This window comes from Cydia amplana, chromosome 8, assembly GCF_948474715.1.
Source record: "Cydia amplana chromosome 8, ilCydAmpl1.1, whole genome shotgun sequence".
Lineage (NCBI taxonomy): Eukaryota > Metazoa > Arthropoda > Insecta > Lepidoptera > Tortricidae > Cydia > Cydia amplana.
In genome coordinates this window covers 7,987,424-8,013,395 of record NC_086076.1, presented here as the reverse complement: position 1 = coordinate 8,013,395, position 25,972 = coordinate 7,987,424, and the positions used below count along the sequence as shown (strand labels likewise).

General features: G+C 36.5%; 2 protein-coding genes across 2 annotated transcripts in view; one reads left to right on the top strand and one right to left on the bottom strand.

Moving 5' to 3' along the window:
• Positions 1-2,305: 2,305 nt before the first annotated feature.
• LOC134650536 (ubiquitin-like protein 4A) lies at positions 2,306-3,454 on the bottom strand. Its single transcript, XM_063505491.1, has 2 exons — positions 3,307-3,454; positions 2,306-2,789 (listed from the first exon to the last, which is right to left on the bottom strand). Exons 1-2 carry the CDS (start codon positions 3,352-3,354, stop codon positions 2,385-2,387), a joined length of 453 nt encoding a protein of 150 aa, XP_063361561.1. The 5' UTR covers positions 3,355-3,454; the 3' UTR covers positions 2,306-2,384.
• Positions 3,455-7,783: 4,329 nt separating this feature from the next.
• Positions 7,784-25,972, top strand: part of LOC134650432 (DNA-binding protein RFX2) — a 32,732-nt gene continuing 14,543 nt past the window's right edge. The window contains exons 1-5 of the mRNA XM_063505387.1: positions 7,784-8,102; positions 14,298-14,386; positions 14,942-15,043; positions 15,800-15,890; positions 17,064-17,132. Coding sequence (XP_063361457.1) covers positions 14,357-14,386; positions 14,942-15,043; positions 15,800-15,890; positions 17,064-17,132 — 292 coding nt within the window. The 5' untranslated portion in view covers positions 7,784-8,102; positions 14,298-14,356. The remainder of the gene's footprint in view (positions 8,103-14,297; positions 14,387-14,941; positions 15,044-15,799; positions 15,891-17,063; positions 17,133-25,972) is intronic.

The following is a 25,972-nucleotide window of genomic DNA, read 5'->3' as shown; positions in this document are numbered from 1 at the left end:
AAAATAAAATATTTTACACTTTTTTTTTCATAAAAAAAAGTTTTAAACGAAATCGAAATATGAGGCAATAAAGGCAATTTAAGGGTTAATTAAATGTAGCAGTTAGTTTGGTTCACTATACTTCCTCTAACTGAGTCGTGGCATTTAAAGAAATGTAAATCTCGCCTTAAGTCAAATCTTCTAAGACCCATAATTTATGAAATAGGCTTCCAATTGTAAAAATATTTTGTGGTTGTGTCGAGAACTCATACATGTGTAACATACTCGAATATAACCGAAATCGGAAACCTCAACCATTTTACCCTGTCCGCTTCACGTGAAATGCCCCATATACGAGGGGTATTCAAAATATTCTCGGTATGAGAATGAAAACAAACAAGTACGAAAAGTTTGATATTTTTATTTTTCAATATACTCCCCCCCTATGTTCATACACTTAAAAGATCGATCAATTATTTTTTTTAATCCCTCGTAAAAATATTTTTTATCTTTCGTGTAAAAATACTCCTCCACTGCCGCCTTCAATGCTTCATCGTCAGAAAATTTATTTCCACGCAGATCCTTTTTAAGATTGGGGAGCAAAAAGAAGTCGCTGGGGGCTAAGTCCGGACTATACGGTGGGTGAGTAACAGTTTTAAACCCACGTTCAACAATAGCTGCCTTGGCAATATGAGCAGTATGGACGGGGGCGTTGTCATGCAGAAGCAGAATACCTTTGGTTAACTTTCCTCGCCTCTTTTCTTTAATTACATCTTTTAATTGACGTAGAATGTTAGCGTAGTACTGTCCTGTGATATTTACACCTTTTTCTTTATAATCGATTAGTAATACTCCTTCACAATCCCAAAATATCGTGGCCATGACCTTGCCAGCTGAAGGGATGACCTTCAACTTCTTGGGATGAGCTGAACCCTTAATGTGCCACTGCATGGACTCTTGTTTACTCTCTGGGTCATAATGATGAACCCAGGTTTCATCTCCAGTAACTATTCTTTGCAGCACCTCATCAGGATTTTCACCGCACAGGTCAATAAAATCGGAACAACAAGCTACACGCATGTCTTTTTGAAGCCGAGTCAGCATTCGCGGAACCCATCTTGCACTTACTTTTGACATATTAAGATGGTCATGTATAATATCATGTACGGTACCAATAGAGAGATTGGTTACTTGTGCTATAGATTTTACCTTCACTCGACCATCTTCCAATATAAGTTTTTCCACTTTATCAATATTTTCTTGTGAAGTAGCTACTACAGGCCGGCCAGGTCTAGGGTCATCTTCAATACTCTCCCTTCCGCGTTTAAACTCGCTTGACCACTTTTGAATGGTAGATAAAGAAGGAGCAGACTCACGGTAAACACAATCCATTTCCTCTTTTATGGTTTTTTGATTTTTACCCTGTTTTGTCAAGAATTTTATCACGCATCGATGTTCTAATTTAGTTAACATTGTCAATTCGCACAGGATGTTCATGTTTGTTCAGCAATTGCAGAAAAACAAAAGACTATCTCGGTTCGAATTATACTTTTTTTTAATGTCAATGAATAAACCTTAGCGGCCAGTAACGAAAGAAATTTTAGAAGAGGTCGTAAGATATCAATACCGAGAATATTTTGAACGCCCCTCGTATGTTGATGTAAGACTTCTCTGTGTCTTATGTTAGTTATGTTGCATCATCTTCCAGTATGATTTTTTATTAATAATAATAGTGTTTTTAACAAGGACAAGGATGCAAATAATATGCATGTACACTAGCCAATAATATAATAATTATTATATTTATTATGTATAATTTGTTAAACATAAGTCATACAAGTCTTAAAATTGGCAAACGGAGGGAATTAGGCTACAGGCTATGACGGAATTGTATAAAACACATTTACAAAAAAAAAACTAGTATGACACCTAGTTTACAAATTCATTTGAATTGTATAGAATAAAAAATTAAGAGCAAAACCTGTCCAGCTGTGCTTATAAATATCAAGGATATCAGGCCTTACGAATGTTGCATAAAATTATAAAGCAAAGAAACACATCTTCAAGAAATACCAATAAGGATTTATGAACATTGTTAACCTTTTCAACGCCAAGAGCCACTAAAGTGGTTGAGTGCTGTCGTGCCCATGACGCCAACAGCCACTAAAAAGGCTATGACGGACACTGTCAAAGCAATTTTCCTGCTGACAGATAAGGTTTATTTTCGCTCTTCATATTGCAACCATTTGGCGTATAAGCCACATTTTAGCATGGGACGAAAAGCGTTGAAAAGGTTAAATAAACACATTAGAGAATGTACTTTCAATGAATATCAATGTAGTCTTTTAAAGCCATAAACATTATAACATTTGATTTAAAATGTAAATCAATTCACTCCGGAAGGGTCACAAACCATACATGTCATCATTTTCTGGCTCATTCTCAACCACTGGCCGGCTTTGGCCACATTCCTCTAACAGACAATCCATAGACAACCGGTCTATATCATCCCAAGACAACTTATTAAACTTATCCTCCACAATTTTAAGAAGTTTATTAGCTGCATTTGTGGCTTCTTTATCTGCCATACCTAACTTTTTAAAGTATTTCATTGAAGCTTCAAGTAGACCATCAGGTTTTTTCACAACAAGGTTGAGTTTGGTGCCGTCTTTTATGGTTGGGTATGACTCAATAGTCTGTTCATCGGCTAAGGTGCGCCCAAGTAACAGAAGCTTTTGTTCTTCAACAGGTATGGCTAATTTTCCAGCAACTTCTCGTTTTATTTCAAATATAGATGTTGTTGGTAGCACCTGTAAACAACAAAAACACCATTGACATAGATATCTAGGGACTGGCTTTACGGGCAATAATAATGAGGCATGACAGGGGCCAGTACAGCGGTGTGAAATCGCTACAACGCGATTGGTTGATGAGTTCGCATCACGCGCGCGATTGGTTGACGAGTTCGCATTACGCGCGCTATTGGTCGCAACTAGTCGCGTTAGACTGCACGATTGGCTGGAATTCGTGGGTAGCACCGCTGAACTAGTACGATGTTTAGTGTCCCATTAGCCCGTCCTTAGATATTATACGTCAATAAAAAAAACTAACTAAAAAGTTTAATATAACTAAATGACCTATGCAAATACATGCGAGGTGAAACATCTGGACGAATTCTTGGCATAAACCTTTGAACTTATTACGTGTAAATGTTTAAAAAAGCTCGTAAATTCTAAACATTGTGGCTTCTATCCAGCAAAACCTTAAAACAATATTGTAATACGTACACAGTTGCTTCAAGTTAATTTGAGATTTTTGGACCCTTACCTCAATACAACACTCCCCACCTTGCAACTTCTTAACTGTTAATTTCATTGTAACATGCGGTTTATTGAAAGGAATATGATTAAAGCATGTGCAACCAAGAAAACGGAAATTATTTTTATTGATAATAAAATTATTGATTGCAGCCCACGAACCCCACGGTGATGGATGAGTTTTAAGTGACAATACTGAAATACTGACAATGACAAGTAAAGTTGTGGACAGTGACATTGACAGTTAAAGTGATGTCCAAAGGTATCTCAAATATTTATACTTAGGTACCCCCTACCAGTAGGGCTATTTTATTACAAAATTGAAAAATAAAACCTAAGATATTCCAATAATGGTAAATGAAAATGAAATGATTTAAAAATTTTAAAAAGTGGTTACAGAAATATATGTACAGATAATAGATTTAATTGGAATTCGAAATAAGAAATAATGTATAATATACTTGGTCAACCAGATCTTGAGAATAGAAAAAGGCGGCAAATTTGAAAAATGTAGGCGCGAAGGGATATCGTCCCATAGAAAATTTGAATTTCGCGCCTTTTTTTACTGCCAAGATTTGGTTGACCAGCTATAGTAAATTACGCTTCAGCCTTTATCTTACGAATCTTACGATCAGTGGCCCTCAATTAATTTTCTTTTCTTTATTTTTGGTATCTATTGATCGATAGCTTGTGGACATCCCTATCCAATCCCTCATGGTGACGTCATATAATGTTGCCATTAGATGTTTTTGTAAAAATATAATTATGTTTGTAAAAAAGAACTTATCAACGTGTTTATTAAAGCGCGATATTAATATAGTTAAATTATCAAAAAATAAATACTTCATTTGATATAGTTTAGTTTATATTTAAGATGAACTTTAAATCATCGTGTCCTTCTCTTACTAATACTCCACATCAACTCCACATGGCCATCTAGATCGTAATCAAAATGACTTCAAATTATTTTAAGAATAGCAAAATGTCATGTTGCTTCAAGAATTTTAACTGTCGTTAACTCGTCGTTAATAAACAATAATTGCCAAGGAGAAGATATAAACAATTACCTAGGAGATATTTGAATATTTGCCGCTACTTCTTTCGCGATGGACCATAAAACTTTTATGAAGTTCAAAAAAATTTATTTGAAAAGTATGGATGATCCTGATGACGACACATATGATAACCTGAATACATGTTCAGTGTATATTTGTGAAGAAGCTAAATTTGAAGGTATTTTAGTAACATGGTATTTCTAGATTCCGTTCGTGTAATCGTTAGTTCGAAAATGCCTATAAAAAAAAATATAATAAAGTATACTAAGTATACTTTATTATAGTTTTGGACCTAGGTACCCGTTACAGATACAGGATGTTTAGAAAAATCCTGTGACTAAAATAAATTCTTAATAACAAAAAAAAAACAGCACTCCTGATTCTAAAAGAAAACATAATCTATAAATCTTAGAATGAATTTAAAAGTGGAAATATTACTGTCTTGGGTGAGACTTGAACTCACGGCCTCTGGATCGATATTCCAGCGCTCTGCCATCTGAGCCACCAAGACCTCATCCATAGCTAGCAAATCTTTCCACCATATTATGGGTCTAGGGGACCCTAGCGACATCTACCGTAAGAGCGTTACACTTCTTAAACGGCTACCGGAGTTCCAAGTCATATTGGAAATTCACCAGTTAAGGTGAGTTCGGGTAAGTTTCGGACGTTTTTAGGTGGGTTAAGATGATGTTGGATTTTTTTTTTCTCAGCTTGTAGATAGGGTACGGACATGATTCAAGTACAGAATTGATAATAATAAAATTTTCTATATGATTGAATTTTATTATCTTTATAGACGTCATAGTAAGCGTTTAATGACTGTTTAAATATAGGAAACAAAATAAATTGACAGCATTATTTTTTTGCCTGGTGGTGTAAGAACGGACGGGCATATAACTTCGGCCCTATTGCCCGTACCATAGAGTTTACTACTGCAAAATAACCGGTTTTATCCGCTGACTAATACATAGAAGAATTGGCCTAGCAGTAACTCGGGCTATCATATCCGACCCGATTTTTATTTTTTTGTATTTTTTCCGTCCGATCTTACACCATGCGCTCAATATTCAAGAAATTATGGTTGTCAAACTTTTAGATGTGGGGTCAATGAACCCATGTGGGGTCAATGAACCACGTGGGTTCATTGACACCATAAGCGCGGTAGGTTGAAAGAAGGTGATGAAAGAGGACATACGGATAAAATAATATGAAAATGGAGGAATTAATACGACCAAATCTTAATCAACCAAATTTTAATCAGTCTGCTATTATTAAGATAGATTAAGAAAATTTAAAATAAAGAAACTCTCATACATACATGCAACCCTGAACGTTGAAATCAATACACTCATATTTTAGGCAGTTGTATAATTAATTAACTATGTTTAAAATTCGTTTCATAGCACTTAAACCTTCTTCTCATTTAAATTTGCGGTTATGTACAAAAAACGCCATTATATATACGTTAGAGAAATTTAATCAAGCATCGTGGTGACACGTATTAAAGTTTGAGTATCCCTGAGAAAATAAGATCGGATGAATTGCATCCGATCTTTGACCACTTCGAGTAAGACCGGATCTCGGCCTACAGGCATCGTATCAAAATTCCAAATATACAGATTTGTCACAAATTTAATAAAAATAACATACAATTTATAAAAGAAACAAATAATGCTCAAACTTACCAGTTATTCCAAAAAAACTAGCGGAGGGTATATCCGGATGCGAAATAAAAACACATTTTTCTGGTCTGGTCTGTCACAGCAACAAGTGCGGACTGAAGAGGGGTGCGGAACAAAATGGCGCATCGCATCACCTTGCCAGCATTAATAAATATCCCCACAATAGGCGGAAATTTGAATCATACGATCTTACCCGATGTCCGATCTTAGTCGAACTCACCTTACGATGTGCTATACCCATACTATTTTTTTATTTTTATTTTTCCACTTTTAAATTTACTTATTCTAAGCTTAATAGCATCGGTCGCAGACGTTTCTGCTTGTAAATATAATGATGCAGAAATCTTGCAGAAATAATAATAATAATAATCTATAAATAACGGTTATTGTGCGGTCAAGCATAATAAATAAATAAAAAAGATTTAATCCTTCCACACATACTTAAAACAAAATAAATATATAACATTAAAGTAAAAGATAGGTAACTTAAAAAATTTGTGGGCCCCTTTCGGGTAAAAGCCTCCCCCAAGGAGTTCCACTCCTCTCTATTTTGGGCTGTCTCTAGCCATTTTGGACCCGCCGTTTCTACTAGCTCGTCTGACCATCTGCCACGTGGTTGACGTGGTCGGCCTTTGCCTCTTGAGCCCTGCGGCCCAGCCCAGGCCACTTTACTGTTCGTATGGTCCATCCAGTGCCGGCCCGAGCCCTTGATCAGGGTAGAGCGAAATCGGGTTTTGGCGCCCTTCGTTGAAGTTTTCAAGCGTAATTATTGAGCTTACTGTGGGGGCTTATTAAATTTGTGTAATGGTGAATACCATTACACACTACATATATGCATTTATAATATTTATTAAAATTAAGTAGGTATTTACTATGAGTAGAACGCGTAGGAACTTAGGAAGCTTTTGTGAGGCCTGCTTACGCATGCGTATAACTTGTTTTCCCGGGCCTTTTGTCGTCTGGGAATTCAATTCGATACGCATCTAAAAATAAAATATCTACCTGTAGCTCTGGAACCGAAGAGCATGCCTGACACTGAACACCTTAGTGGATATCTTATTTTATAGGCACCCTATGCATTTTATAAAAATAAACTAAAATAAATATTACGTATGAATGTAATTGTCAAACAAAAGAACAGCATAATGTTAAATTAATACTGTAGTTATACCTCACCTCATTTTATTTAAAAATAAAATAACGTATCTAGTATCTACGAACCTACTAGTTATCCTGGGTTAAGTGTTAGGTATATTTTACTGTGATCAGTGGTGGTATTGATACCCGAGTAAGCGATAGATTGCAAAATTGAATTACGCGCGTAGCGAGTGGTTCGAATAATGGAATCTTGAGCGTTGCGAGGGTTTCAAAGCACGAGGGTTAAACAAAATTTTCCCCGAGTGAAACACAACATTTTTCAGCATATATACTAACCCGAAGAAAATATTAACTGTACGAAATCAAATCCAAATGAATGTTATTAAATATTTATCATTCAAAATCATCATTTGAAAGTCAATTCTACCAGCAAACATAAGAAAACAACTCAAAATTTGAATTGAATTTGATTACTTTGCCTCACATGTGAATAAAATGCAACTTTGCTATCAGTTTTTGAACAATCAAGAGAGCCATTTACCAGTTGGTGTGGTGAAAAATCTTTTATTTTTACATTTAACTTTAGAATTTTTTGAATTGAATTAGCCATGGCATAGTAGAAGAGATGGAACAGCCTGTATAATAATATAATAGTTAGTACTTTAGTTCGATTTGGAACTCTTTGTCTGCGCCTAGATCATCTGTGCGCTGTGCGACACTAGCGCCATTTTCGCTTGTCATACGACCGATGTCTGCCTGGAACCCGTAGCCTAGGAAACGGGTGTAGCTACAATACAACAACTTTGCCGAGTGATTTAAAACCGTGTTATATAAAATATATTCAAAAAACACCAGTAGACATTTCACCCTGATAGTTAAAATACGTTAAAAGGATTTTTTTGCTAAGTTATTTATACGTTAGAGGTGTCGGAAGCTATGATGATTTTGACAGTTAAATGTATGGCTGGCAGGTGGGTAAGGTATATTTTCGTAATTATTAGTAATATATTTAGAATATTTGGTTTGTTATAAGCTTATTACTCGTTCTAATAAAATGCCAGAGTGATGTGCGTGGCGTCGGAAGGCGGGAGACGTTGGGAGTGAGGTCCCCTTGTTCGCGCTCTGGTTACGTATCTATAATACTCGGAGAGCGGGAGGGCCGCGACGGCGTCGCCAGGCACGGCACGCGCCTGTTCATTTCCCTGCATTAAAAACCGTAACATCAACATCAACACATAAGGTAGCAAGTGTAGCTACTTTGCTTAGTAACTTTTAACTTTAGACACTTAAGTCCCTATTGTTTGTAAATATGTCATAGGCGGTTTTACATAAGGATTTTTGAAGCAGTACTCACACATAAAATCTTATCAACATAGTAAAAGTACAACATTAATACTTTGCATGTATAGAATTATTTTTGGCATAAAACACAAAAAAGATATCTAGTAAATTGGAATATTACACATAAACAATGCACCATTACATTATCACTAATAATGGGGTAATATTGTCCACCCATGCATTACAGGACAGGTGGGGTCACCCAAGCGCAACAATAGAGCACCTGCATGCCCCCTCCACCCCACACTATCAATATCACACAGAGTTCCCAAGCTTGCACTGTAAAACACCTAAAAACACAAGAGGAGCAAGGTCTTTTATCAGACAAGCATAGCAACGCTTGTTTGATCAATACAAGATACTTTATCAGCCAGTGTCATGTCATAATAATGTGTTTGTGTTCAGTGGCTGCTCTGTTCTTAATTTGAAATTGAAGTTATTATATAAAATGTCTGAGATGGGCTTTGAGAATGTGTTTTACCTGGAGAGTGAGTGTTTTGTGCTATTGTTATGTTGAGAGGGCCAAAGTCGGGACGGAGAGGTGTTGCCTGGTAACACTCCGTGAATCCTCCACCCGTCCCGCCAGATCAATAACATCTCCATCACCCGGGATGGTGTTATGCAATTGTTTTGCAAACATAGCTGCTATCCATGTTTTCATTATACTTTAAGATTTTATCTTTCATAATTGTGATGAAGTCTGAACATTTTTTTACATTTTAATTCTAATTCTTTGTTATTATTAACACTTCTCTGAGACTGAATTTTATAACATGATCTTAAAACAAAAATGGACTTTCATATTTTAATTCTCAATTTACTTCAGACATTCTTTAATTTTTAACTACATATGGTGATGTATCCTATCAGTGGTTTTCAAAATATATCAATAATGTCATAACACTTTATCTACTTTAACAAACTTAGTTATGCTTTCTTTGCAAATTTCATTAATTGAATAGTTCCAATCAGGGATGTTGCGAATATCCGCATCCGCATCCGCAACCGCGGAACTTCCGCATTATATTCAACATCCGCATCCGCATCCGCATAAAATCGATGCGGATTTAATGCGGATGCGGATGTGGAACAGGTCGGTACAGGAACGTCTTAGCATCGGCGTAAGTGCTAGACTGCTAGGTAATTTAGTCATTAACCAAAAAAAACCTATTAGAAATGAGCAGTCAAGCGTGAGTGGGACTTAATGTACGGAACCCTTGGAACGCGAGTCCGACTCGCACTTGGCCGGTTTTTTGAAATAAAAATTACTAAAATGTAATATTTGACGTTTTTTATGGTACTATCTTGACATCCGCATCCGCATCCGCATCCGCGGATGTGAGCCTTTAAAAATCCGCATCCGCATCCGCGGATGTCAAAAAATCGGCATCCGCAACATCCCTGGTTCCAATATTAATATTTTTTATCAAAGTTTTTTTTGCTATTCATATTTTTATAAAAACTATGTTTTATTTACATAACTTATTTATGTTTCCTATTTATTCTAGGCTTGTATTATTCAAAGTAATCAGGTGTTGTATTATGTACCTGTTTCATTCCCCAATATTGATATCTAATCTCAATGCAGGTAGCTTTACTGAAGGGGTGATGCCCTTGTACTAATTAATTGCTCGAGGGGGTAAAGTTAAGCTGCACTATTGTTATTACAGTTTTTAGTAAAATTACTAGCAGGTATTTTTGAAACTAGGTATCAGAATATTTAGAATGATAATTATTTTAGTTTTTATAATGAGATCTTTGTATTAGAAATTGATCATTCACTAGGAAAATTATGTAATGACTAGATTAAAATAGAACTACACAACATTATGTAATGTCAATGTCCTATTCTTTTGTCTTTTGTTTGATAAACTATAGACTATTTTTCATTGAAGTGGCAGACAACGACAAATTAACTTAGTTAACAGTAATTTAAAACAATGTGCTTTATAAGATCAAATTTACCCATTAAAATTAAACACTTTTTAGTATATTTTTTTATTCTTATGGTAAAAATTAAAGGAGAATCTTTGTGGTCTTGAAAATGCTATACTACCAATTTTTTTTAAATTATTTAGCCAAATTTATAATTGTTTAAATTGTTCTCTAAATCTACAATAACACATATTAAAATGGTCACAGTTTTAATTTCGTGTCATTTTTAAATTGGACCCTTGTTACAATCTAGTCGCATGTAGGTATTTAAAAGGTTGATTTTTCGTAAGGATGATGTTTCAACTTAATAGATACTGTGACATATATAACTACAGTTGTGCTAGTACGGCCCGTTTTTTACACGACTGCCCCAAAAAAAGAGTGTATTGTTTTCAGGGTTCATGTTTGTATGTGGGTATGTAAGTTTCTTTGTTACACCGTAACAGCTAAGTGCCTGAACCGATTTAGGTGTTTGAGATATCATTGGAATCCTTACGTCATCCCGAGTAACATAGGCTATGTGACGTCATCACAAAACCAATATGGCGGATTAGGCACTGCAAATTGTGCAACCGAAACAAAAATAAAACTTATAAACCTATCGAGTTGGGTATTAAAATAAAGGATTTTGAAAGACGATTCTAAAACTGTACACAAAATATGGTTTAAACTATTCATTTAGTAGGACAAGATTTTATAAAATATAAGTATAACGCAAAGATAAATGAATTGTCTAAATCTATTGAATGGGGTATTAAAAGAAAGGATTTTTTAAGGCGATCATACGAATATATATAAGTTATATGTTTAATTGTATCGTTGGAGAGAAAATACGAAATGTTCTACATCGCGCTAATGACATTTCTCTTTGCAGATATATACGACAACGTCATACGTGGCGCTAACGTTATTTTCAATTGCGAAAGTGTCAAATACGAAAGGAACGGTTTGAACGATTGACTAGGTAAGCATTTCTCAAAAAAAAGTTGTACATTTCGATCACATCTTAGATTTCTATAAAATTGGTATGCTGGTAAAGTACATGAAGCTGAACAATTTCCACCATATTTCCCAAAATGTCCAAGAAAGTTTGTATGAAACATCCTTTTTTGTTACCAGATTTCCTTACACATTTGGTAACAAAAAAGGAATGTTTCATACAAACTTTCTTGGACATTTTGGGAAATATGGTGGAAATTGTTCAGCTTCATGTACTTTACCAGCATACCAATTTTTATAGAAATCTAAGATGTGATCGAAATGTACAAATTATTTGAGAAATGCTCAGGTACTCTGAATAAACATATTGTGCTGTTTATTATAAGATTTAACTTGAGACTTTGAATAGAAGACACTATTATCATGACTGTAGAAGGCAGGTCTTTGATGATGATTTTAATTTTGCACGACAAATTTTGCAAATCCCGGAGCACACGTGCTACTGTTGTGAAACAATATTTTACGAGAAGCAAAGACTGGGAGCTTAAGATAGATGGGCTCTTCCTGCAACTTCCACGAGTATTTTAATAACGAAAGCCGAAGGCCGAACTCCGCATAGGGTCGACGCTCCGAAGCGTAAGGCAGGTGCGTGCTTCCTGTAAATTCCCCAAGTATCTTAATTGCGAAGGCCGAAGGCCGAGCTCCGCGTAGGGCCGAAGGCCCGAAGCGTAAGAAAGGTGCACGCTTTTTGCAGTTTCCCCAAGTTTCTTAATTGTAAATACCGAAGGCCGAGCTTCGCGTAGGGCCGAAGGCTCGGAGCGTAAGAGAGGTGCATGCTTCCTGCAGCTTCCCCAACTATCTTAATTGCGAAGGCCGAAGGTTCGCGTAGGGCCGAAGGCCCGGAGCGTAAGAAAGGTGCACGTTTTTTGCAGCTTCCCCAAGAATCTTAATTGCGAAGGCCGAATGCCGAGCTTCGCATAGGGCCGAAGGCCCGGAGCGTAAGAAAGGTGCACTCTTTCTGCAGCTCGAAGTATCTTAATTGCGAAGGCCGAATGCCGAGCTTCGCATAGGGCCGAAGGCCCGGAGCGTAAGAAAGGTGCACGCTTTCTGCAGCTCGAAGTATCTTAATTGCGAAGGCCGAAGGCCGAGCTTCGCGTATGGCTGAAGGCCCGGAGCGTAAGAAAGGTGCACGCTTTCTGCAGCTCGAAGTATCTTAATTGCGACGGCCGAAGGCCGAGCTTCGCGTAGGGCCGAAGGCCCGGAGCATAAGAAAGGTGCACGCTTTCTGCAGCTTTTCCAAGTTTCTTAATTGCGAAGGCCGAAGGCCGACCTTCGCGTAGGGCAGACGGCCCAGAGCGTAAGAAAGGTGTACGTTTTCTGTAGCTTCCTCAAGATTCTTAATTACAAAGGCCGGAGGCCGAGCTTCGCGTAGGGCCGAAGGCCCGGAACGTAAGAAAGGTGCATGCTTTCTGCAGCTTCCCTAAGTATCTTAATTGCGAAGGCCGAAAGCCAATTTATAATTATGTAGTTGCAGAGATATTAAGCCATAGTACTTTTCAATACGTCTGGTTTTTGGGTCCGACCTATTTAGGTTTTTAAGCACGTTTTATGCTAACATATCAAAATATCAACATGATGAAAGCTCCTTGAAGTAACTTAAGTGCCTTAAATCATATAAAAGATGTGGTTGGTTTGTATGGTCACTAAAATGTATAAAATAAAATAAATTAATTAAAAATTAAAAAACACGACTGCAATTTAAAAGCGAACTGAAAAGCTAAAAATAATTTTTAGTTATGTTAGGTACTCCAACTTAATGAATGTAAAATATAATATATAGGTAAGTGTTCTGTCAGGGTCGTAAACAGCAAACGGAAAAGTTTAGGCTCATTTAGGATCGTGACTGTACCTGTATATTTTGTTTCGATGCAGTCGGGGACCTGTGAATGGGAAAAATTCAATATATCAAGGTCCCCGACTGCAATCGAAATAAAATATACAGGTACAGTCACGATCCTAGACGAGCCTAAACTTTTCCGTTTGCTGTTTACGACCCTGACAGAACACTTACCTATATATTATATTTTACATTCATTAAGTTGGAGTACCTAACATAACTAAAAATTATTTTTAGCTTTTCAGTTCGCTTTTAAATTGCAGTCGTGTTTTTTAATTTTTAATTAATTTATGTTCCACATTATAGTGGCAGATAAGCTGTTATGTAATATTTAGAATTGCTAGTTAGAAAGGTTTTAAGCCAGACGCACACTTCGCACGATTGCGCGCCACGTGGATATGTACAATGTACATTGGATCCTTTCATGCGTAACGTTGCGTGTGCCACTGTTCTGTGCCGTACTTACGGTGCAGATCGTAAAGCTACGGTCTGGTAAACACTGCGGTATCCGGGGTATTTCCTTCTAAGTAAAATAAGAGTTCAATGTAGAGGGCGTCTCTGACCATTTGCTTGGAATAAAACACCAGTCAGTGTTCGAATTACAGACATAAGTATAGTAGAGCTACCAACTTAATCTGACGGCTCCTGAGAACCGCAAGGTTCAAAGGCGCGGCGGTTGTCTAATAAAAGGTGGCGAAGTTTGAGATGAAGTCTAAGAATTTAATACACATAAGCAGGCGTGGCTCACTCCGCGATTTCGTCGCTTTGCTACGGTAGCTAAAAGTACATCCGTTCCGCCCCAATTTTGGGGAAAGCCATAAGCCGCGCGTGGCGCTGTCGCCACTTAGCGGCCATATCTGTGCTGATCGCAACAAACGCATTTTGTTAGAGAGTGAGTCTTCTGTACTTAGTACTATTATTTATTCTGTGACATAAGTCCAACATAGTCAAACCTTCAACCTTAAAAATATACCCAGCATACATTGGGTACTTTGTATTGGGCAGGCAACTCAAAACTTCATTGGTTAAAATGATTGCATGTGGAATGTTCCAGGCTTTGAGTGCTGTGGCGACGAGGTGCTAGTGGAGTCGTCGCCGCCCGCCTCGCCTGTCATGGCGGCGCGGCTCGCTCAGCCTGCGCAGGTAACTTCATACAGTGTATGATATATTCAGTATTCACTTTCATATATAAGTAGAACATAATTCTTCATATACCACACCCCCACAGGAGGAGCACCCTGGGCTTCAAGCTTTTTAATATATGATGGAACGCAGGTTATTCTTCAAGTAGTCGTTTTTAGGGTTTTCGGAGCAGAGTAGATGTATATAACGTTCATCATCAAACATGCGCGAGGGGTGCGCGTAAAAGCAAGTGACGAAACTTATACGCCAAAAGGGCAGTACTAGCCCGTATCAACCAGGATAACCTGGTTTAGTGGAATGAACAGTGAAACCTGACGTGACCTTACGTCCTTACGTCCATCCCATCGGCACATAAATTGTATTTATTAACTCCATTTTGGCGTCATTACATCAGGCGAAAGAGGCATGTACTTAGCCATAGGCCTCTCCCATGTAAGGAATCAAATCTCCTTCTTGCCGTTCTTTGCAATTTTTACCAGATCTTCGGGACACCTTATTAGATCCTTTTGCTGCATTCCGTCTCGCAGAACCCTTATCTGTAATTTTGTATTGTAGGGAGCGGGCGCGGGCGGCGGCGCGTCGCCGAGCGCCGTGCGAGAGCTCATCGTCATACCGGAGATCTCTAACACCATCAGCTTACAGCAGGCCATACAACAGGTTGGTATATTACGAAGGCAGCTCTGCAGTGAGCCCTTTTTCCACTTAAATAAATGCAAGCTAAATAGTCTAAAGGTCGGCTGCACCAAACCGTCTCACCGTTAAGACGTTCGCAAAATGTTATATTATGGGAAATCCATAGTTAATTGTTGAGTGGTGTTGATCAGTCCATCAACTGTGCCTAAGGATCACGCAGTGCTGAAACCACAGGTAGTTCTATTGCCTCTATTTATATCCTGCCTCTTAGGCTTGTTTATTTACGTAGTCTTTTACCTACCATGCACAGCGAAACCTGCTGAAACCCAAACCGAACCTTCGACGACACTACCGAAAATACAGTTAGGCAGTTTTTTGGCCGAAATCGAACCTTGGGCTAAAACATGATTTTTCTAGGCACTGAACTTATTCTAAACTATATCTTATGTTGCTAGAGGGATTTTTTTGTCTGTATTCAGTAGCTCTTTAGCAAGTCGGCTTTCAGCTCTTCCCATTCTTTATCATTCATTATGTATATCTATTATTCAACTAGCACGAAAGAATACTCGCGTTTGGGATTTGGACTCCAAATGGGATCACGTCCGGAACCGGTGAAGTACATATTACAATACAATAGAAATACACACCTCATTACAGAAAACAATACAAAGAATACAGAGGAGAAAAGAGGTTAAACAACAGGCGGTCTCTTCCAGATAACCTTTATTATATTTTTCCTTAATTTTAAAAGTTTCCAACGCAACATTCTCTCGTCCCCAGGTGTCAAGCACGGTGGTGGAGGTGAACGGCGACAGCTCCGGTCACTCGAGCCCTACGACCGAGGCCCGGCACACATACATCACTGTAGCCAGTAAGTACTGTAAGAGTAAAAACACCAGAGCACCATTTTAAACAATATTTATTAGGGAATCACAATAATAATCAGACTTTTGGACTTAGGTAATACGCGACGCCGTCTAGGCAACCAAACCGATCTCTAGATGACAGACGTCATAGTGCTGTCGCATTCCCGGTTATTATAGTGATGTGAAGACCGCTAAATTACGATACCGCCTTTTAGTACTTACTTCTAATACCTACACACGTTGTATGGAAGTGTCGGTATAACATGTATGATTTAAATTGGCTTTCGAGATGTTAATACTCGTATCTATCAAAGATATGGCGCTGTACGGCGTCAGGTTTTGTGGTAACTGAGTTGTCAAAAGTAGCCGCAAAGTTCCATCTACATTCGCTGTCAAATAAAGAGCACATACTCATCTTGAGGGGCCCACAGATTAACAGTTCGCCGGATGATATCAGCCAGTGTCAGTGGTTCGGAACTGTCACTTTTTGCGTTTATCTGACAGGCTGATATCGTCCGGCGAACTGGTAATATGTGGGCCCCTTTAGATCTTGCTCGTCTTATACAATCAATGGATTTTAGGTCTTTTGTTTAGTCAGACTTACTATATCAGCTACATTTTTACTTTTACAATAATTGGTTTATAATATTTTTAAGTATTGTGTATTTTGCATGCCAAAGAATGGGTATTCTACCCTATCAATTTATTTTCGTACGTTGTCAGCATGTTGAGTTGGTCCAATCTTAAAATGAACGCCATAACAAAAATTATTCTAGCACTTTCGGGTTATGTAACTATTCAAGTCTATCAACGTTTCTTTCATTGGATTCGGAACTAATAACACAGAATAAGTAATGTATTATCATATAGAATGGCCACGCACCGCCCCGCCCCGACTCGCATTACCTCGCCCCGCGACATGAATCTGGCGGACTTCTGGCGTACTCTCAGTAAAGCGACTTACCCACACATACACAATGACGCGTGTACAGACGTGCCGTGCACACATATAAACGCAAATGATTTTTGATGTATGGCGTGTCCGCCCTGAACTAATAACTATTGTAGAGGAACGTGCTGATGTTCACTTTAAGATTGGTTAACTCTAATCGTTTAATTTTATTTGTATTGTTTATTTGCACTATTTTATTTTTATTTTGTGCGTGTCCACGGCACAGTGCAGGACGAATGGCAGAACGAGATCGGCCCGTTGCCCGTCAAGGCTGAGATACACAGTGACCAAGAAAGCAAGTGTTATAGTTATGTTAATGGTTATGGTTGCACGTGCTTGTACAAACAGTAACACTCCTGACTGTACATCGGTGGACCTTATTACAAAATACATAAGGTCCACTGATGGACAGTAAACAGTGTAGGCGATGTTATGTCAGAATAAAAAAACGCTTATCTTCTTCTTCTTATTTGGTTCTTGTAAGAATACCTACTGCTTTTTTCGAATGCACGCTTTCGTCATGTACCTATTCAGAATCATCGGTCAAATATTCCTCCACATCTTAGGGCTTTCTCGGTTGTATTCTAAAGGAATCTGGTATCCGCTTTTGGTAAACTAATCCTAAGAATTAGGCACTGGCTATTACGACAGGGACTCCATTTGACCGAATCGCCCGGTCCGCCTGATTTAAGCCAAAAAAATATTTCGATTAGAAAATCTTAGTAGTCTAAATGCTAATTACGTTTAAGGGTCGTGCATCATTCACTAATCCGGGGTTAACCGGTTAAATCTAGAGTTACCACGGTTTCCCGGTTTAACGGGTTAACTCCGGGTTAGTGAAATGGTGCAAGTGGCGCTTACTGTACGCCCAAAAAATAAGATGACGTCAGAGCGTTTCTTAAACTTTACAAACCATTTTCGGATCAAAAATTGGATCAGCATCGCATTCGTACTGATCGGAGCACGATAGCGTACAATCGCCGTCAGATATATCGGAGCGGCCAAGGTGTTCACAATATCTGAACACGCGCTCTAACGGCCTGGCAAAATAGTCGTGTTCAGATATTTGTGAGCGCCTTGGCCGCTCCGATATATCTGATGGCGATTATATAAGCTACGAAGCTAGACTTACGAAGAACTTCGTTTTATTCTGACAACTTCTCCTTACTCTATTCATTGTCATTAACATGTGAACGTCTTATTTCCCGGCTAAACATGTCGTTTGTATATAACTAAACCCGTACCATGAGTTACTGACAGTTTCGAAACTGACATATACGCTAAAGTCTACGTAATTTACTTTCTATACATCTCGCTCGCACTAATATGCGAGTACGAGTGAGATGCATCGAAAGTAAGTTACGTTCTCGATAGCGTTTATGTCAGTGCCAAACTGGTGGTAGCCACATTAGTAGGTTACTTGTTACTAACACGTTGGGTTGAAAAACAAAAATAAAAGTGTTGTAGAAAAGCATTATCTATCCATATTATCTTGTTTATGAGCGAGATAAATCATGAGACAAAATAATGCATCCGTCTAAATAATGCATATAATTTACCTATATCTTGTAGGTTTCGTGTGCTGTTCTCTAAGTGTCCTTTCGTTTCAAACCTAATAATATCAACTAATACGAATTATTCCTCTGCATGGCTACCGTGAGTTGGCATTTGAAATTTACGTTAGGCACGCATCGATCGCACGAATAAATCAGTGAGAGCGAGATAGACTGCGATCAAGTTCACGCAGTCGCTAGCGTAAACTAAGTGTCAACTCATGGTAGCTGTACTGCTTTCTTTTTTGTTAACGTTTTTATATTGAAGCACCCGTTACTTAGTAGTAAATGGGTACATACTTTTATTTTTCTGTAATTTTCTATTAATATTAATTTACAGTACATATGGGGCTACTTTTCCGCACTAGTGCGTAAAATAGCATTTTCGTGCGTATGTCGAAACTTTAAAGTGCCATATGTACTGTAAAACGTTGTTCGATACACGTGCGAATAGGTAATTCGCAACTCGTGTCGATTTAAAACACTCCCTTCGGTCGTGTTTTAATTTATCGCCACTCGTTTCGAATTTCCTCTTTTTCGCACTTGAATCGAAAATAACTATTGTAAACGCACTCTATTTTTACCTATCTTTAATATTTATAACGTAAATTTAATGTTTTATATTTTCCTGGGCTGAGCTTTCTATAAGCTCTTCATGATCATCTTTGTCACAATATACCTCAAAACATTTATAACAAATAATCCAGTGCACATTTAATTTCTCAGGAAACCTTTGATGCACCAAACAGACTCAATCTGATTATCCATACCCGTCAAACAGATACCTTATTAAACGCAAGCAATTAAAAATAAAATCTACTCTAAGTACCATGCATAAAGTTTACAATTGCTTGTTAAGGATTAATAGGGGTGTATTAAAAAAATGGTAATAGTAGATAATTGTTGATGCCCCTTCAGATTATCTACCTGGGTGCAAATCGTGAATGCGTTCAGCGAGGGGTCCATCTCGTTGTCATGCGATACACCTGCTGGTTACCTTTGATATGACGCGTGCCGTCTCAATTTGTGCGGACGTTTATTGTACATTTGATGTCGTATTTTATTTCGTGATATGATATTGCTGTGATATAGTGTGTTTTTGTTTTAAGTTATAAATTATTATTTAAATCGGTTTTTGCGTTGCTCATTGAGAAATCAAAGGGTTGATTTTTGACATACTAATAACATCCACGTTTGATGAAATGTTTCTTGAATTGTCGGCTTCTTAGAATGGCACCAAACTAGTAAATCCGTGTTACTTGAAGAAGTTACTTAAACTAAGACTTAGAATGATTACTATTTATAATGCCCAAAGAAATGCGCGCGCGCATAGTTTAACATCGACACTATTTTTGTCACTTCTCTTCACTATAACAATTGCAAGTGGGTTTAACCCTTAAATGCATAGTGTTGCCAAATGTCTACAAAGCATTAGACAGCTCACAGATTAAGGGTTAAACAAATTCTATTTGTTCCTGTATATTATTTCAATAGTAAAACTAATTAAGTATCCGAATTATTACATAAATTTACGCAGTATTTTAATTTATTAAAATTACATTTGTTTATAGACGAAATGTCGGAAAACTTGGAAAAACCTGGAAGTTGATGATTTTTAGTATGTGATTTTGGGCAGATTTTTCGGGGTTTGTAATTTTTTATATTTACAAACTTTATCAAAGGTACATCATAAATAGTGTACCTTTCTGATGGCAGTTAAGATTTTTTCCTATACCCTTTACTAATCTATATATATAAATGCAAGTGTCCTGACTGACTGACTGACTGACTGACTGACTGACTGATTCATCAACGCAGAGCCGAAACTACAAAAGCTAGAAAGTTGAAATTTGCACACTAGGTTGAATTTATAAAGTGTACAAGAGATAAGAAGCGATTTTGAAAAATTCAACCCCTAAGGGGGTTAAAAAGGGGATGAAAGGTTGTATGGGGTGTAAGTTTTATTTTAAGCTAGGAATTTGAAACTTTGTAAAAATGTACTATATTAAAAAACAAGAAAACTAATTTCTGCGTTTTCGAAAATTCATCCCCCAAGGTGGTGAAAAAAGGGTTGAAAGTTTGTATGGAGATCAAATATTTTTGTGAGTGTTGGACTTGAAACTTTGTATATGGGGATATTATTATAAGATGGGAAAAGTAATTTCAGCGTTTTTGAAAATTCATCCCCTAACAGGGTTAAAAAGGGGTTGAAAGTTTGAATCCATTACAAATGCTTTGAAACTTCTTAGAAAGGCATAATAGCCGATTACAAAAAAAGTAATTGCAACGTTTTTGGAAATTCAACCCCTAAGGGGGTTAAAAAGGGGATGAAAGTTCGTCTTGGGATGCAAATTTTATTTTAAGCTAGGAACTTCAAACTTTGCAAAAAGGTATTAAATTAAAATACAAGAAAAGTAATTTTTGCGTTTTTGAAAATTCATCCCCTAAGGTGGTGAAAAAGGGGTTTAAAATTTGTATGGATATCAAACATTTTTTCGAGCGCGGGACTTGATTCTTTGTATTTGGGGATATTATTAGAAGACGGGAAAAATAATTTCAGCGTTTTGTAAAATTCATCCCCTAACAGGGTTAAAAAGGGGTTGAGGTTTCGTATAGGGTTCAAATTTTATTTTAAGCTAGGAACTTGAAACTTGGTAAAAAAATATATTATTAAAATACAAGAAAACTAATTTCAGCGTTTTTGAAAATTCATCCCCTAAGGTGGTGAAAAAGAGGTTGAAAGTTTGTATGGATATCAAACATTTTTTCGAGCACGGGACTTAAATCTTTGTATTTGGGGATATTATTAGAAGACAGGATAAATAATTTCAGCGTTTTGTAAAATTCATCCCCTAACAGGGTTAAAAAGGGGTGGAAAGAACGTATAGGGTTAAAATTTTATTTTAAGCTAGGAACTTGAAACTTTGCAAAAATATATTAAATTAAAATACAAGAAAACTAATTTCAGCGTTTTTGAAAATTCATCTCCTAAGGTGGTGAAAAGGGGTTCAAAGTTTGTATGGATATCAAACATTTTTTCGAGCGCGGGACTTGAATCTTTGTATTTGGGGATATTATTAGAAGAACGGAAAAGTAATTTCAGCGTTTTGTAAAATTCATCCCCTAACAGGGTTAAAAAAGGGTTCAAAGTTAGTATGGGGTTCAAATTTTATTTTAAGCTAGGAACTTGAAACTTTGCAAAAAGATATTAAATTAAAATACAAGAAAACTAATTTCAGCCTTTTTGAAAATTCATATCTCAAGATGGTAAAAAAGGGGTTGAAAATTTGTATGGAGATCAAACATTTTTGTGAGTGCGGGGCTTGAATTTTTGTACAGAGGCATATTATTCGAATACAAGAAAAGTAATTTCAGCGTTTTTAAAAATGAATCCCTTAAAAGGGTTAAAAAGGGGTTGAAAGTTTGTATGGGGTTCTAATTTTATTTTAAGTTAGGAACTCGAGACTTCGTAAAAAGGTATTTTATTAAAAGAGAAGAAAACTAATTTCAGCGTTTTTGAAAATTCATCCCTCAAGGTGGTGAAAAAGGATTAAAAGTTTGTATGGAGATCAAACATTTTTGTGAGTGCGGGGCTTTAATCTATGTAAAATGGCATATTATTAAAATACGAGAAAAGTAAATTCAGCGTTTTTAAAATTCATCTCTTAAAGGGTCGAAAGGGGGTTCAAAGTTTGTAAAGGGTTCAAATTTTATTTAAAGCTACAAACTTGAAACTTCGTAAAAAGGTATTTTATCAAAAGAGAAGAAAACTAATTTCAGAGTTTTTGATAATTCATCCCCATGGTGGTGAAAAAGGGATTGAAAATTTGTATGGAGGTCAAACATTTATTTGAGTGCGGGACTTGAATCGTTGTATAAAGGCATATTAGTATTAGAATACAAGAAAAGTAATTTCAGCGTTTTTAAAAATTCATCTCCTAAAATGGTTAAAAGGGGGTTGAAAGTTTGTATAGGGTTCAAATTTTATTTACCTAAAGCTAGGAACTTCAAACTTCGTAAACAGGTAGTTAGGTAGTAGGTTTTATTAAATAGAGGACATGATAATCTTCTAAGGGGGTTGAGAGGGATTATATCGAGAACAGTTTTATTCAGTTAGGGGCTTAAAACTTCGTAGGTTGTGAAAGAGTCTCATGCGTTGTATAATATTAATAATTAACAAATGATTAACCGTCCTACTGCGAACTTTTGCTGCATAATGTTCTAAGCTAATGTAGAATATCTAACGGCTAACGGCTACAAATAAAAAAATCATGCTTACCAAAAAAAATTACTGAACACCAAAAAAATAAGGCCTAAAATTACAAAAGTACCACCGTTTTAATTACGACTGCACTTCAAATTGTATTCAAATACCAAATATATTGAACGATTACCTAAAATCATTAATGAACACCAAATCTTGAAGACCAAATTAATGCGATATTTTCACCTAATTAAACCACTATGATTAGGTACCAAAAAATGTATACATATTACCAAATAAAGTAAAATGATGCCAAAATTACTAGCCCCTGTCTGTCTGTCTGGCTGTCTTGGTCTTACAGAAAAGAAATGCTACTAGAAAAGTGGGTTAGGTTAGGTTTGAACTGCGACCCTTACAGAAAAGAAATGCTACTAGAAAAGTGGGTTAGGTTAGGTTTGAACTGCGACCCTTACTGAAAAGAAATGCTACTAGAAAAGTGGGTTAGGTTACGTTTGAACTGCGACCCTTACAGAAAAGAAATGATACTAGAAAAGTGGGTTAGGTTAGGTTTGAACTGTGACCCTTACAGAAACGAAATGCTACTAGAAAAGTGGGTTAGGTTAGGTTGTTAGAACTACGACTGTTACAGAAATAAAATGCTACTAGAAAAAGGTGACGAAGTGGATTAATTAATTTAATAGGATAACGGTAATATATATTAAATATTTGCACATTTTTAATTAAAATGTGGTTACAATTTTGGTGGTCATTTACTATTTTTGGGTTTAAAATTATTATTTCGGAGTCATTTGCTTTAATAGTATACCAAGATTTAAAAATTTGGTTATAATTTTACATTAAAATGGGGTTCTAATTTTGGTGGTCATTTAATATTTTTGGGTTTACAATGATTATTTTGGTGTCATTTTCTTTAATAAGATAGCAAGATGTAAAAATTTGGTTATCATTTCACATTAAAATGGGATTTGAAATTTGGTAATCATTTACTATTTTTGGGTTAATAATGATTAGTTTGGTGTCATTTCCTTTAATAGGATAGTAAAATGTAATAAAATTGGTAATCATTTCACATTAAAATGTAGTTATAATTTTGATGATCATTTATTATTTTAGGGTGATAAAATAATTTTTTTTGGTATTAAATTTTACTAAATCTGGTGATCAGTTAAATAGCAGCCATATATAACCACCAATATACAAATCCACGCGTACGAAGTCGCGGGCAACAGCTAGTAGCTATATATTTCCAAAAATATGATTTAGCCTATGCAACTTTTAACAGTGATTTCGCAGTGAAAATCGATGATATAATTTTTTTTTACTATTTTTCCTAGAAACGGCAAACAATTATGTGATACATATATTAATTTCGGGCAAAAAGAAAAAAATCATGCATTTAAGGGTTAAAACCTAGGTATACCTATAATAATTATTCATTACTAATTGCGTATAAAAAATTCTTGAAAGATTTCCTTGAATTCATTTTAGGTAAGTAGGTACCGATTTATTTAAACCTTAACTTTCAAATACTCTATAAAGTGCAAAATCTTATAGAATATTTGACTGGAAAGCTTGAAATTTTTGCATTTGATGAAAAACGTCAGAGACAATGATTCCTAAAAAAAGTCATCTTATATTCTGACGTTATTGAGTTTGGGTAACTGGTTACGAAATTGGCGTCTTAAAATAAAATCTTGACAATTAATTTCGATTTCGACATCATCAACCTGTAGCACACCCAGCATCCTACCTACCAGGACTACCAGGAGGGGCTTCGCAATAATATAGCCAAAACAGGTGGGGTGAGGCACCACCACCGCCTTACCTCACACGTGCGAGCGGGACAGCTGCGCCTAAGCGAGACGGTTTATCGGATATTCTTCTGGGAAGTCGGAGTCGAGTCGAGTTGCCTGGGAGACCTCTCGCGGCATGGAGGTGCGCTACCGCTCGTACTACCCCTGTGAGTGCCACCCTGGACTGTGGTTTACGGTTTCAGTGTAATTTGGAACGGTCGCCGGCTCGGTTCTATTTTAAATTTTGAAAATTGATCTATTTTCATTTTCGGTCAGATTGGGCTAGTTTTCTGATAGAGAGCTGAACTGCGTAGCTAAGGGTGTGTTTGATAATCACCAATTAGTATTGGTGAAAACGATTTTCATGGTTTAGCTTTTAACTTCTTCATATTTAAGCTACTTCGCGTATTAATAGGGACTTTTATTTATTTCAGATTCAGAGTTTTATTTACTTAAACATGGTATATACAGGTCTTAAATACTAATACAATAGAGCTACATGTTTGGTCATAGAGACAAATATTGTGTGATGTCATGTGTGTCGCATGCATCATTTTAAATGAAATTAATTAATTAATAATTTAATGAATAGTTAAATTATTTATTTTATTTATTTAGAAATTTAAATCAGGCAACAATTAGCCAGGCTTTTATAAACGCCGTGGGATTTTAGTTTTGACCGGTATCTTCTCAGGGTTGTGGTGTTGGTGTAGGTTAGAAATTATGGCAGTTTTTGACATTGAGAAGTGCACTTGTAATAAAGTCCTACATTTAATTTAGAATTTTTCAAATGTGAAAAGTCCAATTATGTAGTGCGAAAACTATATTGCGTCCACAGCGGGTCTAAGATGGTCGCTCTTTTATCGTGTATCATCGTGACCGACACTCTAACAAGTGCGAGACTGACGCATGATACTCTAGACGATAAAAGAGTGCCCATCATCGTGAAAATGTATAATTATACATATTTTTAATCCATTCAACAAGTTGTTAGATTTTACAGAATAATGTTAACATTCGTGCGTTCCGATAAGGTTTCTGATGGCGTGTGGTTACCTAAATAAGACAGTAGATAAGCCTCTTTTATAATCGATTTAATATTGAAATACCTATTAGGCTGAAACATTTGGTATTGAAAGGGTGCAAGTTACTATTGAATTGATATTCATAATAAATAAGAAGTAGGTAACTTATACTATTTCATCGTGCTTACGAATTGGGGTATTTCTTTGAAACGGGTTTATTGATAAAATTTTCGGAACCTTGATACATTTAGCTGACTAATATTGAACCATATCTAGTTGCTATAAGACTTTAAAGTGATGTAAATAATTATCATAATTCATATCTCTGTCTCACAAATAACTGCTTTAACTTGAGACTCTATCTACGCTTTTGCGACTTACAAATTAACATTGCCTTTGGCGAGACACCGAGCAACTCGTGCTATCCCTTTTAAACTTATTTAAAGGATTCCAAGTTAGAAAGGGACAACACGACTTCGACCTTGATGCTGAGTGTATATGGGCGGGCTTTATCATTTCCTGGGCGGTGCTTAGAGATA

Excerpts from the sequence above, each read along its gene's own strand:
- LOC134650536 (XM_063505491.1), bottom strand. The coding sequence starts at position 3,354 with ATGAAATTAACAGTTAAGAAGTTGCAAGGTGGGGAGTGTTGTATTGAG. Across the intron at positions 2,790-3,306 it reads GTGGGGAGTGTTGTATTGAG|GTGCTACCAACAACATCTAT; the intron begins GTAAGGGTCCAA and ends TGTTGTTTACAG.